The 17,452-nt window shown below is 46.1% G+C and overlaps 1 protein-coding gene across 1 annotated transcript in view; it reads left to right on the plus strand.

Annotated features, from left to right (window-relative positions):
• The window catches only part of LOC126088483 (probable G-protein coupled receptor CG31760), a 777,830-nt gene extending 760,932 nt beyond the window's left edge, over positions 1-16,898 (plus strand). The window contains exon 13 of the mRNA XM_049906625.1: positions 15,268-16,898. Coding sequence (XP_049762582.1) covers positions 15,268-15,837 — 570 coding nt within the window. The 3' untranslated portion in view covers positions 15,838-16,898. The remainder of the gene's footprint in view (positions 1-15,267) is intronic.
• The last annotated feature ends 554 nt before the right edge of the window (positions 16,899-17,452 follow it).

Consider the following 17,452-nt stretch of genomic DNA (forward strand, 5'->3'; position numbering starts at 1 on the left):
AAGGAGTCGATCAGACGGACGTAGTTAGTGGGAAGGGCGAAGGTTTGGAGCTTGAAGAGGAGACCAGAATGCCATACGCGGTCATAAGCACGTTCGAGGTCCAGGGAGAGGAAGATTGCGGAGCGACGGGAATTAAGCTGGTCGGAAAGGAGATGAGTGAGGTGAAGGAGAAGGTCGTCGGAAGAGAAGGACGGCCGAAAGCCACACTGGGTAACAGGAAGGAGGCGTTGCTGGCGGAGATGCTGGTGGATGAGTAACAGTAACATGAGCACATCATAGTTTAATAGAATCTAATCATACTCAAGCATTACAAGGACTATTCTTCACAGTATTACTAGGACTATACTTCACTGAGGATAGATTCCAGGACCTTGCTGAAGACTCCGCTCCAGTGCTCGCTTCGTCCCTTTCTACTCGTGTACCGCGCGACTGCGCATGCGGCCACAGATGCAAATGCACCAGAGACGTTGGTCGGCGGCAGAGACGTGCATAATGCGCGAGTTGTATCTATGACTCCGCAGTTGATCTGTGTTGGCATATCGATATATCACGGTGAGCTGCACTGCGACGACATTCTTTGCGAGTTTATTACAGCAAGTGCCGGATTCCATGATTTATCAAGGTAGAAACCACCATCTCTATTAATTAAATTCGTCGTCAAGCGAATTTCAATTGCCTCCTTCACATCGAGTCCCAAATGGATGATGTAGTAGCCAAAATCTCGACGTTGTCATACAACATACTTTGACCATTATCAATACAGTGCTCTGCCACTGCCGACTTGTTAGGTTGTAAAAGTCGTGTGTACCTCTGGTGATCTGTACATCTTTCTTGGACAGTACGAGTTGTTTGTCCGATGCGAGAAAGGCCACATTCACATGGAATTTATTAAACTCCAGATTTTCGGAACAGCAAATCATCTTTGACGGAGCCCACGAGTGCAGCTGTGTTGGGTGGAGGACGAAATATAACTTTTACTTTGTGTCTGCCGAGAATGCGTTCTATTTTTGATGAGAGGCTATCCACATGTGGCAGGAAGGCCATCGATTTAAAGGTTTCTTCATCTTCTTCTGCTTTCTTTGTGGCCTGTTTCGGTTTCATTTTCAGTGCCCTCTGTATTTGTTGTGGAGAGTACCCATTGTCTTCAAACACTCTTTGTAAGTGGGAAAGTTCATCTTGCAGACTGCTTTCGTCAGAAATAATATGCGCTCTGTGAGTCAAAGTTCGGAGAACACTCATTGTCTGGGCAGGATGGTGGCAGCTAATTGCACGTATATAAAGATCGGTGTGCGTCGGCTTCCTATACACTTCATGTCCCAAAGTGCCATCCTCTCTGCCCCAAACGAAAACATCCAAGAATGGAAGGCATCCCTCCTTTTCAATTTCCATTGTGAACTTTATTTGATCGTGGAGGGAGTTCAGATGTCTTAAAAAGTCTTGCAAGTTGTCTTCACCATGGGGCCATACTACATACCTCCAGAAAACCGTGGGTTTCAAGTCAGCAGATTCAAGCGCCTTCTCCTCGAAGTCCTCCATAAACAAATTGGCCACCAGAGGGAATAAGAGACTACCCATGGCGACTCCGTCCGTCTGCTCAAAAAATTCGTCGTTAAATAAGAAATATGTGGAGGTCAGAACATGTTTAAATAAAGCTGAAATCTCTTTGTCAAAACTTCTTTCAATAAGTTGTAGAGATTCTGGAAGGGGAACCGTTGTACTCGCGCATTGTGCATGTCTCTGCCGCCGACCAACGTCTCTGGCGCATTTGCATCTGTGGCCACATGCGCAGTCGCGCGGTACGCGAGTATAAAGGGACGAAGCGGGCACTGGAGCGGACTCCCGCCACCTAGAATCCCCTCACCCCCTGGTTGCTCCTCTCCTCTCCCATCCCCGCCCCCTGCCACGTCTTCCCTGTTGTGTCCCCCCTACCCTCCATCTGTACACCCTACATCTCCTTTCCCAAGGTGGCTTCCAGCAACTCCCCCATCCCGGATGATGCCCTCTCTCCCTCCATTTATCCCTCCTATCAACTCTGATCCTCACTCCCCCCCCCTTTCCTGTCCTTTTCCCGGGCTCCCCCTCCTCCCCTTCCATCCTCTTTCTTCCCCACCTCCCCTCTCTTTGCCACCTTCTCTCCCCGAGTCATTTTACATTTCCCTCCTCTGCCTCCTCTCATTCCCTCTCGCGTCTGCCCTTCTGCCCCTTTATTAGTCCTCTCCCTCCTTGTTTCCCCCCCCTTCCGTTTTTTCCTATCCTCCCTCCATGTTGTTCCCCCTCCTCCAGGTCCCCCCCCCCCCCAAATCTGCCTTTGGCTCGGGAGTGCCATATTTGTGCCGCCATTTTCGTGCAGTGTTTCACCGTGTGTGTTTTTCCAGTGAGTGTTCCTTGTTGGGCCTTTTGGGAAGTGTAGCGAAAGCCATCATACTGTCGCTGGGTGTGATGTTTTATCTCTTGCGAAAAGACACCAGACTGTCGCCCTGTTTTTTTTTTTTTTTTAATTGTGTGCCTAATATGTTACTTGTCTGACTCCTGTGTGTTGTATCAACATTGCCAACCCTTTTTGCTTTCTGTTTTAACTTTCCGCAATTTTTCGCCATTTTACACTTTAAGTTCCCATTTTATCGCCTGTTTTTCCTTGTTTCTTTCTTCTTCCTTCTTTTTTTTAAAAAAAGTCTGTAGGCTGTACAGCAGCGTACTAAGCTTCTGCCAATTGAAAATCAATAAAGAAAAAAAAACTGGAGCGGCAGTCTTGCGGCTCACTCTGAAGATGGCTGAACGTTATGCAGCCGAAATATTAGAAGAAGAAGGAGATTACTTGCAGCTGCACGTCCGAAACTTAATGGAACAGTCTTTGCGCCGCCAAAACCTGAAGATTCATATACACGCAGTGTCTGCTCCTGATCCTCTAGGATGCTCTTTGCGGCTGGGAATATGTGCTACTGCCTTTACGTGAGGAGGGTGTCGGATGAGAAGGGTAAGTGTCCTGTTGGACCGCGCATTTGTCGGCAAGCCGTTCAGAAAGCGTGCCGCCGATCGACTGCAAGCCAGTGCGGCAGTGTGGGAGGCGGGGGAGGAAGAGGGGGGTGGGGAGGGTGACAGTGACACCGGGAATCAGTGGCGGCGGCCGCATCGCCTAGCAGCCCGCCGCCACTCGGAGTCTCTCTTTCTTGCGGCCCGAGTGGCCGCTAGCAGATTTCCCGCGGGGGATGGACGGGCATGCAAAGGAGCGCGCTGCGTGGCTGGGTGTGGGTGGGGGGTGTCCGCCCCCAGGCGCGGGCGGCGCTTGTTATCGGCGGCTCTGCGGAAGCAGCAGAGTCTCATGAAGGGCCGCCTCGCCCCAGCCCCTTCCTGGGCCTCCCTCTGTCTCTCTACCCCCCCCCCCCCCCCCTCTCACTCTCTGCTGCACTTAAATGCCTGCTCTGCTCCGACAAGGGGCCTTCTCTGCGTGTCGGCGGCCGAATTCCGTGTGGCCCAGTAGACAGTGAGCGATCCTCTTATCTGACGCTACGTAGCCAATTAGTTACATACTTCATCCGTGAAGATTTTCACTTCCTTTACTTAGATGCAAGTATATCACTCTCTTCTATTGTAGTCCGACTTTAGTAAATACACTGCCTGACAAGCAAAGTGAAGAAACTAGGAGCTACATCTTACACATGCACACCATAGTGGAAATTGTGTGTAAAATTTGAAAGGCCACCAAAGTGGTTTAGTGTTGTTCTTGTGTACCGTTGTTGTTGTTGTGGTTTTCAGTCCTGAGATTGGTTTGATGCAGCACTCCATGCAGCACTCTATCCTGTCCAAGATTCTTCATCTCCCAGTACTTACTGCAACCTATATCCTTCTGATTCTGCTTAGTGTATTCATCTCTTGGTCACCCTCTACGATTTTTACCCTCCACGCTGCCCTCCAATGCCAAATTTGTGATCCCTTGATGCCTCAGAACATGTCCTACAAACCGATCCCTTCTTCGTGTCAAGTTGTGCCACAAACTCCTCCCCAATCCTGTTCAGTACCTCCTCATTAGTTATGTGATCTACCCATCTAATCAAGAGCATTCTTCTGTAGCACCAAAGCTTCAATTCTCTTCTTGTCCAAACTATTTATCGTCCATATTTCACTTCCATACATGGCTACACTCCATACAAATAGTTTCAGAAACGACTTCCTGACACTTAAATCTATACTCGATGCTAACAAATTTGTCTTCTTCAGCAACATTTCCCTTGCCATTGCCAGTCTACATTTTATGTCCTCTCTACTTCGACCATCATCAGTTATTTTGCTCCCCAAATAGCAAAATTCCTTTACTACTTTAAGTGTCTACTTAAACTACTAACTCCCTCAGCATCACCCGACTTAATTCGACTACATTCCATTATCCTCGTTTTGCTTCTGTTGACGTTCATCTTATATCCTCCTTTCAAGACACTGTCCATTCCATTCAACTGCTGTTCCAAGTCTTTTGCTGTCTCTGACAGAATTACAATGTCATCGGCGAAACTTTAAGTTTTTATTTCTTCCCCATGGATTTTAATACCTATTCCGAATTTTTCTTTTGTTTCCTTTACTGCTTGCTCAATATACAGATTGAATAATATCGGGGACAGGTTACTACCCTGTCTCACTCCCTTCCCAACCGCTGCTTGCCTTTCATGTCCCTCGACTCCTATAACTGCCATCAGGTTTCTGTAGAAATTGTAAATAGCCTTTCGCTCCCAGTTTTTTACCCCTGCCACCTTCAGAATTTGAAAGAGAGTATTCCACTCATCATTATCAAAAAATTCTATAAGTCTACAAATGCTAGAAACGTAAGTTCGGCTTTCCTTAACCTTTCTTCTAAGATAAGTCGTAAGGTCAGTATGGCCTCACGTATTCCAACATTTGTTCGGAATCCAAACTGATCTTCCCCGAGGTCGGCTTCTACCAGTTTTTCCATTCGTCTGTAAAGAATTCGCGTTAGTATTTTGAAGCTGTGACTTATTAAACTGATAGTTCGGTAATTTTCACATCTGTCAACACCTGCTTTCTTTGGGATTGGAATTATTATATTCTTCTTGAAGTCTGAGGGTATTTCGCCTGTCTCATATATCTTCCTCAGCAGATGGTAGAGTTTTGTCAGGACCGCCTTCCCAAGGCCGCCAGTAGTTCTAACGGAATGTTGTCTACTCCCTGGGCCTTGTTTCGACGTCGTCTTATGTACCACTGTATATGTATTCTTCGCTACCTTCCTGTTATTAATATACGCTACTGGCCATTAATATTGCTACATCAGGAAGAAATGCAGATGATAAACGGACAAATATGCAAGACTAGCACTCCTGAAAGAAGCAGTGAGTCGTGCTTGGGTAGATCAGTTGGTAGAGCACTTGCCCGCGCAAGGCAAAGGTCCTGAGTTCGAGTCTCGGTCCGGCACACAGTTTTAATCTGCCAGGAATTTTCATACCTATAGATGTTGATATTTTCTATTCTTCGTTGTCATACGCCATTAAACTATAATTTTCGTGAACGAGACTGTTTTTCTCCAAAACTGGACTAAATATAGGTCTCCATTTGCCCGGCAGAGCGAATCGTACATTATCCGTATTTTGGGGGTATTCCCACATGACAGTGACCCTATGTTGGACTGAATGGCAACGTGAGGGCAGGTAAACTTGTCGTCCAAGTTCCGGTCGACGACGTCGAAGGAAGGATCACCATATTATGCACAAGGCACACAGCAGCCCCCTTAGATATGCACCTGAGAACGGAGAACGTTGTAATGGGCTCACTGCAATACTCGTATTCTATTCAATCCAGCACCATTAATCGGAGACAAGCAGCAGATGGAGTAGGGACATCTAAATCGAAACGACTGCGCTTGGAGTGGTGCCGTGAACGAAATTGCGTCTAGCGATAAATCGTGGTTCAGCGCTTCCACGGATGACCATAGTTGGCTGCGACCCTAGGACAGGTTGCATTTTTCCAATGTTTGAAATAGGCGCAGTGGTGTTACTTCTGGGCTCACGATATGCAAAGCCAAAGGGCATGACTTCAGGTAACGATTGTTAGTGATTGTGGGAACTCTGACGGCACAACGATACCACATGGACATCCTGCATCCTGCGTTACCTCCTGTACGACACTAGCGTTGTGCCATTATTCAAGAGGACAATGCTCGTCCACACACGGCACGTGTCTCTATGTACTTCCTGTGTGGTGTTGAGGTACTCCAGCAGCAAGCAAGATCGCCAGACCTGTCAGGATGGAACATCTACGAGAACAGCTAGGGCGCTCACGTGTCACTGTGTCAGTATCCAACATATCGAGGGCCGGTCACAACAATTGTGAGCCAGCTTGCTTTAGGGCCAGTTACAATGTCCTTATGACACACACCGAACAGAATACGCATCCAAGTCGGAGAGGATGTAGCATCATACTGATAAGTGGTCTGATACTGCCAAGTTCTTAATCTCACTATACTTCGTAATCACTGCCAAAACATTGTGACCACTACTCACCGCGACATTGGATGTCACCTGGTGGCGTTGCAGGGATGTGACGTGGTAACAGAAGTACCACTATGTCATCAAAAGTATCGGGACACCAGGCTGAAAATGACATACAAGTTCGTGGCGCCCTCCATCTGTAATGCTGGAATTCAATATGGCGTTGGCCCACCCTTAGCCTTGATGACAGCTTCCACTCTCGCAGGCATAAGTTCAATCAGGTGCTGGAAGATTTCTTGGGGAATGGTAGCCCATTCTTCACCGAGTGCTGAACTGAGGAGAGGTATCGATGTTAGTCGGTGGGGCCTGCCATGAAGTCCGCGTTCCAAAAAATCCGAAAAGTGTTCTATAGGATTCAGGTCAAGACACCGTGCAGGACAGTCCATTACAGTGATGTTATTGTCTTGTAAACACTCGGCCACAGGCCGTGCATTCTGAACAGGTGCTCGAGCGTGTTGAAAGCAGAGGCAAGAAGGTGCTTAAAATATCAGTGTAGGCCTGTACTATGATAGTGCCGCGCAAAACAAGGAGTGCAAGCCCCTGCATGAAAAACACACCATAACACTAACGCCTCTGAATTTTATTGTTGGCACTACACGGGCTTGCAGATGATGTTCACCGGGCATTCGCCACACCCACACCCTGCCATCGGATCGCCACACTGTGTTCCGTGATTCGTCACTCAACACAACGTTTTTCCACTGTTCGATCATCCAGTGTTTACGCTCCTTGCACCAACCGAGGCGTCGTTTGGCATTTACAGGCGTATGTGTGGCGTATGAGCAGCCGTTCGGCCGTGATATCCAAGTTTTCTCACCTTCCGCCTAACTGTCATAGTACTTGCAGCGGATTCTGATGCAGTTGGAACTCCTGAGTGATGGCCTGGATAAATGTCTACCTATTGCACATTACGACCCTCTTCAACTGTCTCCGTCAGTCAACAGAGGATGTCGGCCTGAACGCTTTTGTGCTGTTCATGTCCCTTCTCGTTTCCACCTCACCAACAGATCGCAAACAGTGGACCTATGGGTGTTCAGGAGCGTGTTCAAAATGTTCGAATGTATGTGAAATCTTATGGGACTTATCTACTTAGGTCATCAGTCCGTAAGCTTCCACACTACTTAACCTAAATTATCCTAAGGACAAACACACACACCCTGAGGGAGGACTCGAAGCTCCGCCGGGACCAGGAGTGTGGAAATCTTGCGTACAGACGTATGACACAAGTGACACCCAATCACCTGACCACGTTCGAAGACTGTGAGTTCCGCGGAGCCCCCCATTCTGCTCTCTCATGATGTCTAATGGCTTCTGAGGTCGCTGATATGGAGTACCTGGCAGTAAGATGCAGCAAGATGCACCTAATATCATAAACGTATATTTTTGGGGGTGTCCGAATACTTTTGATCACATACTGGACGTAAGCGCAGCAGACACGGAGAAGGAATCACGCTACCGGGATAAATGCTGCATATGGGTCAATCCATTGAGATAAGGTTATTATTATTATTTCTTTCTTTTCTCAGACGTTATCTCTGGTCAAAAATGGAAAGTGACGCGGACCTTGATCAAGCGTGACTTCCTTTCAACTGTACGGTATATGTTATATTGTATTTAGGAACTTTCGGGTGATTTAACATGTATCAATAATTACGGATTTCTGTAGTGGTATATATAAGTTTGGATGTAGCTGTATTGCATTGATGTATTGGTGGATATTGTGTGGGATGACTCCTGTAGTTGATAGTATAATTGGTATAAAGTCAACTTTATCCTGATGCCACATGTCCTTGACTTCCTCATCCAGTTGGATGTATTTTTCAATTTCTTCTCCTGCTTCCTTTTGTATATTTGTTGCATTGGGTATGGATATTTCGATTAGTTGTGTTATTTTCTTCTTTTTATTGGTGAGTATGATGTCAGCTTTGTTATGTGGTGTTCTTTTATCTGTTATAATGGATATGTTCCAGTATTATTATTATTAATGTTATTACGCCGAGTCTGAAAGAGTACTTTGGAAACGGCGAAGCTGGCCGAATATTCACGTGCTATTGTCGTGGGCATCTACGGAAAGGGATAGAAGAAGAGTGAAACACCACTGGGCCCTACGTTGTTGGACGTCTACGGCTGTACACAGAACGTGGGTTTCGGAGGCTTGTCTCCTCTGTAAAGTAGGGTATATGGTGATCTATGAGGTCCCTCCCGAAAGAGCACAATGTTGGCACACGCACAAGTGTTTCGTGGCACACCACTCATCTTACTATATGGTTCAAATGGGTCTGAGCACTACGGGACTTAACTTCTGAGGTCATCAGTCCCCTAGAACTTAGAACTACTTAAACCTAACTAACCTAAGGACATCACACACATCCATGATGAAGGCAGGATTCGAACCTGCGACCGTAGCGGTCGCGCAGTTCCGGACTGAAGCGCCTAGATGGCCGAGCGGTTCTAGGCGCTACAGTCTGGAAATGCTCGACCTCTACGGTCGCTGGTTCGAATCCTGCCTCGGGCATGAATGTGTGTCATGTCCTTAGGTTGGCTAGGTTTAAGTAGTTCTAAGTTCTAGGGGACTGATGACCTCAGAAGTTAAGTCCCGTAGTGCTCAGACCCATTTGAACCATTTTTTGAAGCGCCTAGAACCGCTTGGCCACCGCGGCCGGCCGTACTTTAGAAACATGGAGTTCCACAGCAGGCCACCGTTACTTGTTCCCATGTTGACTAAACGACATTGTCAATTACGATTGCTGTGGGCACGGGAGCATTGGAATTCGTCCGTCGATCAGTCGGAACGTGGTGGCTCTTCGGGTGAATCACATATTTGCTACGCTAGGTGGATGGTAGTATCCACAACCCTCGTCGTCGAAGTGAACGGTGGCTCTAAATGTGCAATGTACTAAGGACGCAGACTGGTGGAAGCAGCAAAAGGCTGTGGGAGATATTCTTCTACGTTTGCATGAGACCTGTGGTGTAAATCGAAGTCACGCTAGCAACTGCGAACCGCCTTCCTCGATGAGACGTCATCTTTCAGCAGTATAACCGTCCGTGTCACGCAGTAAGGACCGTGCTACAGTGGTTTGCGGCCCATTATAATGAAAGCACGTTGGTGTCTCGGAGACCAGATTCGTCTGATGTAAATCCTACAGAACACATGTGGGCCGCTGATTCCATCACTACGTCAGCAAATCAGCGTCCTGTGAGTCACACTGTGACCTGACAAGTAGCTACAGAAACTTACTAACAAACTGTAGGATACCTGATACGCAGAATCAGTGATGTATTTCGTTCCAAAGTGGGGCTAACAAAGTATTAAGCCGGTGGTCATAATGATTTGGGCTCATCACTGTATATCCCGTACCCTCTCAACCCCTGAATTTTCGTTTCGTTTCCTCCTTCCGTTCTGTGTGCTTCATCTCCTTTTTGTTACGCAGTGAACAGTCGACTCATGACATTATCCACATTACACTGAACGTACCATGAGTTTATCCGTCCCGCTTGGGCACCTAGGAGACATGTAAAAATATTAATTTCTTTCGATTTCGTATTTCCCTTATTTCCAATATTATTCCATATTTTCAACGTGTCTGATTCATTCTTTCTTCAAGCTATCTCATACCTTTTGTACGTAGGCTGTTTAGGTTTTTATATTAGTACCACCACGTAGCGCTCTGCATGAAAATCACTGGCTGTGCTGTGTGCAGTCTCTGGCTAGTTTGCATTGTTGTCTGCCATTGTAGTGTTGGGCAGCTGGATGTTAACAGCGCGTAGCGTTGCGCAGTTGGAGGTGAGCCGCCAGCAGTGGTGGATGTGGGGAGAGAAATGGCGGAGTTTAGAAATTTGTAAGACTGGATGCTCGCTGTATTGCAGTAGTTCGAGTAACGAAGATTTTTGGTGAGGTAAGTGATTTTTGAAAGGAATAGGTTAATGTTAGTCAGGGCCATTCTTTTGTAGGGATTTTTGAAAGTCAGATTGCGTTGCACTAAAAATATTGTGTGTCAGTTTAAGGACAGTCATGTATAATTTTTCAAAGAGGACATTTCACTTTTCTCTTACTTTTCAAGAGAATGGCGGTAGAACTCCGCGTCTGATCATCCAGATTCAGATTTTACGTCATTTACTTACAATCGGCTAGCCGTCTTGGCTATTCGTAAACATTGCCCATTCTACCCAAATTCTCATCTTGTCACACTTCAGTAGCGTCCACTGTCCATTCACCTACTTGCTCGCAGCCAGTCCCGTATTCCCGCATTAGGTTCGGACCCTGTAGTGTATCTGCACTGAAATTATCAAGCCAGTCATGACTGCAGCTGTAATGTCGGACACGTCCGATAGAACACACACCAATCATATATACAGAAGGTCTATCTCCTTGGTTTATGAGGGTGATTGGCTTGAAAGTCCCTCTTGGAGGCGTTCATATTTTGTTGAAAAGTTTGAACGACACCAAAAAAACAATAGTTAATTTTACTGGTCTATTCGAGAGCCCTCGAATGAAGTTAGGTAAATGTGTAGTTCCTTTTGGAAGAAGACAAAACTTTCTTCCATATCTGGTTTGTGATCCAATAGTAAAACTAAAGTTATAGACCACTATGAGTAAAAACGAGACCGATCAAAATTTGTTACTGAAGATGAGTCATTGGAACAAGTGTCCTATTTTAATTATTTATAGTGCAATATCAACGTAATTGAATATAATGTCATACACAATAAGATAAATGTAGTTCAGTGCAAATTGGGTTTTATCAATAAAACATTGAAAAACAAGACGAGAAAAGACAAAAGATTAAAATTTCACAAAGTAGCGGTTATGGTTATCTTGCCAGTGAGTCTTTGGTTAAAACAGACGTTAGAGTTTGCTGAGACGAATTTTTAAGCTCTGTCAAAGTTTTCTTACGCTGGGATATTATAATAAATGAGAAAATACCAGAAGAAGACGACAACATGGAAGAATATAGGAAGAAATGGGGACCACATCTTAAAAGTATGCAAGATGAGAGAATTTCAGTTATTTTAAACAAGTAAAAGATATCAGAACAAAGAGATAATGGAAAGCCGAGGATCGTCATAAAAATATGTAGTCGGAACTGGAATATTGCTCCTATGACAGTATGAAGTACCCCACAGTTGATTTTAGCTATCCTGGAGACTGGATTTTCATCCGGACGGGTTCACGTGTTTGCGGTTAACGTAGAGCTTTAATAAGCCGGCGCAATGTACGTCATTTGACAGTATTGTATAATCTGATTATGCCTAACCACAACGAGACGTATTACTTTTACAGGGTGAATACGTGGACAAGGGAAAAAAAATTCCCGGATTTTTCCCAGATTTCCCGGTTAGAAATACACTTTATCCCGGGTGAAAATACACTTTTTCCATGTTAAGTGACGGTATACTCTTCCTTGGCACTGTAAAAGTCATCAATCCTTTGAATGTTCATGGTATTATATACCGATGTACAATATCCCGGCACTTTAGAAAACGAAACTCAGGGGGAAAAACACATTTTGAAAGACCTTTGATGTGCAGCAACATGTACGCTGCATATTTTTGTATTGTGAAGGTATAAATTTGAATTCCACCAAACAACACATGTCACTTTCCGAACATTGAAATCGCGATTGCGATGCCCTCTTGTAAGCGTCATAGCTCATTCACGTGATCTTGCCAGCTGATGACAGCAATAGGACACATGATGTAGTCAGCCAATAGCAAGATCATTCTTTAAGTAGCGCGAATACACAAATAAGAAAAGTTAATGGCTTAAATTAATATACATAGCATTCACATACAATATTGGCCTCGAAGATTAAGAAGTTGGAAGAGAAGCTAAGCTTCCACATATATTGTATCTTTTTTGTGCGTGTTACACTTTAAGATACATCACACAAATGTGCCAGTAAAATTTTTAATAACGATGCAAATGTCTGATCTTCTGGGCTCGAAATTCTTCTAAATGGTCGTCCTCAAAGATTTGATTTTTAAATGAGAGTCAAACGCTTTGTGATTTAAGAAATTCATCGTACGTTCTCGCACATAGTTCATCTTACGTAAAAGGAAATCTGCTTTGAATGTAACGCTTTTCAAACCACCATTCGCAATATTTTACCACGACCTGTTAGAAATAGGTTCGTTTCATAGTTGCAAGAAAGCGCCAGATAACTGGCGTCACCGTGCTTGCACAGCTACGATGACGCAGGAAACCCATATGTGTTCGTATGTGTAAAACATTATAAGATCTTACATTATGTCATAAAAGAAACAAGACATCAAAGGATACTTCAAGAGCATCGGGATTTCGCGAACCATATTAAAATGCATAATTCGGCTTAAAATGCACATCTATATATAAATTTTCTTGGAGTACCAGTACTCATGTTTGGTTCTTTATTATAGCATAATGCCAGACGTGCTCTTGAAATGCAGTGAACAGTTGAAACTAGCCAATAGTTTGAAATTAAACACTTCGTTTCAAATAAATTGACTGCCTCAGCAGAAAGGATTAATAAAAGCAAAATCTCTTTAGCAAACCCAGCAAAAATAACTTCATTGTTCTGTAAGGCGATTAATGCTTGACTGTCAGAAGGGTGGAAAGAAAATCTGAAACCATTACCATATTTCAGCCTTCCGTGATTATGCGAATGTATTTTAATTCATTTTATAGCTCCCGGCCACAAAAATCCGATTTGTTATCATTTAACGTGAGAGCAATAAACGAAGAGGAAACAGCAAAATTACTGAACGTAAACAGAGGTCACGTTGAGACGACCCACCTCCCCACCACAACTCAGACTGCTCTGTGCATCAGTCCCGGATCTACGATATTTCCGAACGGGGACAACATTAAGTAGTGGCGCGCAGCCACACTTCTTTAACCAGAAGCGGGAGAATGTACTACTTATTCGCGACTCAACTGCGCATGCGCAAGAGCCCGTCCGCAACTGCTCAAACGAATCTAATTCGAACAGTTGTCACTTCACGCTCATAGGAGGCAATTTGTTGTTATTAAGCATTGCATAGTATTCCTAAAGCCTTTGACACACTTTACTGTTAGCAGACGCTTGTAAGAGCACTGTTTCATTGTAGTATACGGCTCATTTCCTTTGCAACTTAAGTTTTATTTTCGTTTTCTTTTTTTCTCCCGCTCATGTTTTCTTGCTCCAGTATTATTCTGCAGTAGCGGGATACAATAATATCTTTTGCTAGAGTATTCGTTCTTACCAGTCAAAATCACAAAAATTTTGCTGAAAACTAAAACAATGAAAAATTCCTGGAATTCTAAATAATTCCCAGGTTTTTCCCGGTTATCTCCCGGAAGAAAAAATTCCCGGGTTTTTCCCGGATCTCCCGGTTGTCCCAGGTCGTATGCACCCTGTTTTAAATAAAAATAGCTGTGCGTCCGTGACAGTATCCTTTTTAATATGTTACTAAACTCTGAAATGAAAAAAAGAAGAGGATGAGGTTTTAGCTCATATGGGACTTACGTGTATTAAACACCAGATTGACATTCCGATATAAGCTGCACTTTTTTTTCTTTATTGTAATTTTAAGCACCTCATATAAGGCGGGCTGTCAGCAGCATAATACGCCGCTCTTCAGCCTTAAGTGGTACAATAATATGACACATAGGTGACACAAACAATACAATAAAAACGGCGGGCAAAAATGTAGATACAAAAACAATAAACATGAAGCCGTTCACGCTGGACGAAAAAAAAAACACTAACACTTGTTGACACGGCGCACATAACACGGACGACTGCGATGGCACACGTGAACAGTGGAGGCGTGACGACGAAAGAACACTAAACAGAGACGAAGGCACACACACGAGACACTGATGGCGATGATCTCCGGCGCGCGAATGTTAAATGAGCGTGTGCGAGTCCGGGGACCTGCCAAGAGAGGAGGAGGAGGAAGGGGAGTGGGAGAGGGAGAGGGGAGAGCAGAGATGCCATGGGCAGGGGAGAGTGGGGGAGGGAGGAAAGGGGAGGGGAAGCCCGGGGGAAGAGGGGCGGAGGAAGGGGGATGGGGGAAAAAGGAAAGAGAAGGGAGGGAGGGTGCCTAAAGGAAAGGAAACAGGAAGTGGGGGGGAGGATCAAAGTTGATAGGAGGGGTAAATGGAAGGGAGGAGGACATCATCAGGGAGGGGGAGCTGGCGGAAGCCACCTCGGGAGAGGGTGGAGAGATGGAGACCGGGTGGGACGTGGGAATACAGGCGCGGCAGCGGGTGGGGGTGGGAGAGGATCGGGGAGACGAGCGGGTAAGGAGGATCGAGTTTACGGGAGGTGTACAGCATCCGTATCCTTTGAAGGAAACGGAGAAGGTGGGAGAAGGGGATGAGATCATAGAGGATCCGCCTGGGGGAGGGGAGACGGATGCGATAGGCGAGGCGGAGCATGCGTTCAAGGATTTGGAGGGATTTGTAAAAGGTAGGGGGGTGGAGATCCAAGCCGGATGGGCATAACAAAGGATAGGGCGGATGTGGGATTTATAGTTGTGGAGGATGGTGGAGGGGTCCAGACCCCACGTATGGCCGGAGAGGAGCTTGAGGAGACTGAGGCGGGAGCGTGCCTCGGCTTGGATTGTCCGGAGGTGGGGAGTCCAGGAGAGGCGACGGTCGAGGGTGATAAGCTGTACCATATTCAGAAAACCTTGTTCTGGTCTACTGAGTGCATTGAAAGGGGTACAGATTTTAGTTGTAGGGCCTCGAACATCGTTCGCACCTGCCAGTTGGTGTGTTGACAGAGAGGGTTTAATCACATTCCTATGTCCGCAGGAGGAGTTCCAGCGGGTGTACGCGCAGCTGGAACTGCTCAAGGAGAAGAACATGCGGCTGGGCAACCGGCACCTGGCGGCGCGCATCTCCGCCATGCAAGAGGCGGCGCGGTCGCCGGGCCTGCCCGAGGAGGCCGCCCCCGCCGCCTCCGCCGCCTCGCCGCCCCCGCAACTCAACAGCGCGCTGGCCGCCGTCGCGGAGCGCCTCGTCGGCACGTCGGTGCCGGCGGCCGCCGCGGCGTCTCCCCTCCCGACCGCCGCCTCCGCCAACACCTCTTGCTCGGAGGCGGCCGCGGCCTCCGCCAACGAGCTGGAGCTCTCGACGGCCCTGGACCCGCTGTCTTCGTCAGCCGCGGCCGCCGCAGTCGCCGCCGCCGCCGTGGGGGCGCCGTCCTCCACGGTGGTGCACAGACGAGGTTCCAGAAGGTCCGCCGCCGATGCCGATGGCGCGGCGTCCACCAGTCCGGACCAGCGACGCAACCGCAACCTCAAGTCCGGTCACGCCAGGACGCACGCCATCGTCATCAACCTCGACGACAAGAACCGCTTTACCGAGGAAGTGACGGTGTGACGCTGTCACCGCCTCCAGCCCGCGGCCGGTGCTGTCACGACCCCACGCGTGAGCTGCGTGTCAGCTCCATCCTGCGTATTCCTTGACGCTGCAAGGAAGCTGTCGCTCCTCCCCCGTTTCCTTTGACCTTATTCTGAGAACCACCGTCCATACGAAAATTCCGAACTGTTAATTTTGTTCCGAGCACATTGCTTGAGATCTCCACGAATCGTTGGATCCGGTTTGTGGGTGCCGTCTGGCCTAAAGGATAACAGTGCAGTATCAAAGTAAAATTGTTAATTGTAATACTTGAATTTGTAAATATTTACCAGGCTGTCGTCGTACCTGCATAATATTGAAGTATTGTATCAGAATCACTGACTGTATCTGAGGACTATATCTACGGACACTGATAGAGCCTCTACTTTGACATAAGTGGTTCACGCTAGTGCAGTTACGGAAGGGATCTGAAGAGAACAACTCCTCATCCAAGCCCGTTTGGATGAATGTTCTTCTCAGTACATTATAGCTACACGAGCTGACCCTCCTCTTATCGCACAAGCTCCACAACGTCGTTTCTCCCACAGGATTATAAATTACTATAGAAGCCCTGACTGGCCAATAATGAATGATGTGTCGTTCACAATAAAACATGAATTGCTATAACGGTGATAATACTTAAAACTTATCTGTTCTCCTAATGTGTCCTCGTCCATGACGGATATGACGTCACTCCACCAACTGGAATACTCTTCAAGTCGGTAATTCACTTCTACCCCACCCATTCTACCTGTGTTCCCTTCCCGCACTTAATTAGGCTATATCGCTTGCCAAAGCGAACTGAAGACCTGTTTGGGGTGGATTCACCGTGGCATTTTTGCCTGAGACACAGAGAGACGCCAACATCGTTTTAGGTCCTGAGAATGGTCATGCCATGTCCTTCAGATCTAGCTCCCTTACGGCAGTAAACGACCATTTATAAGAATGACACAAAGGTATCATACTAATGACACTTCTCCAGCAGTAACCGTAGAGACAATTTCCACGGAGATGTCGGTTCGTCATCTTCTGTTTGAGTCAAATCCAGGCTAACAAACGTTGCTGTTATAGTCTTCAACCTGTAGATTAATTCGAAGCAGCTCTCCATTTTATCATTCACGAGTCTTAACTCTGCAGTTTTTACGCCTCACACTTTCCTGTAACCGATAAAAAAATATATTTAGTCCAGGAGACTTCAAACATTTTTTTACTTGACTCACCGTGTTTTTCTGCTACTGATTTATTCGGTTCCCAGAGCGAATAGCTCAACTTATTGTTTTTGCGTTATTCTTATCAGTTTGAAAAGCTTTGGTGTGGATATATCGATGACAGTCTTAGGGAAACATATATACGCTGCTGCCAAATGTTGTTTATGAAATAAACGTGATACAGCCGTTACTCCTTAACTGATTCTACATCATCAGCGTCCTCGGATCCAATTTATAATTTTATGTAATTATATTCTAGATTACAATTATTTTTGAATGAGCCTATGGAAGTAGGCACTTAGGGGAATGCAGAGTGTAATTTGCATCACCACAAATGACTGTAATTAAAAATAACCTCAAATAAGTTCTTCTTGTACTTATCTGAGTAA

Source organism: Schistocerca cancellata, chromosome 6, assembly GCF_023864275.1.
Source record: "Schistocerca cancellata isolate TAMUIC-IGC-003103 chromosome 6, iqSchCanc2.1, whole genome shotgun sequence".
In the NCBI taxonomy this organism is placed as follows: Eukaryota; Metazoa; Arthropoda; class Insecta; order Orthoptera; family Acrididae; genus Schistocerca; species Schistocerca cancellata.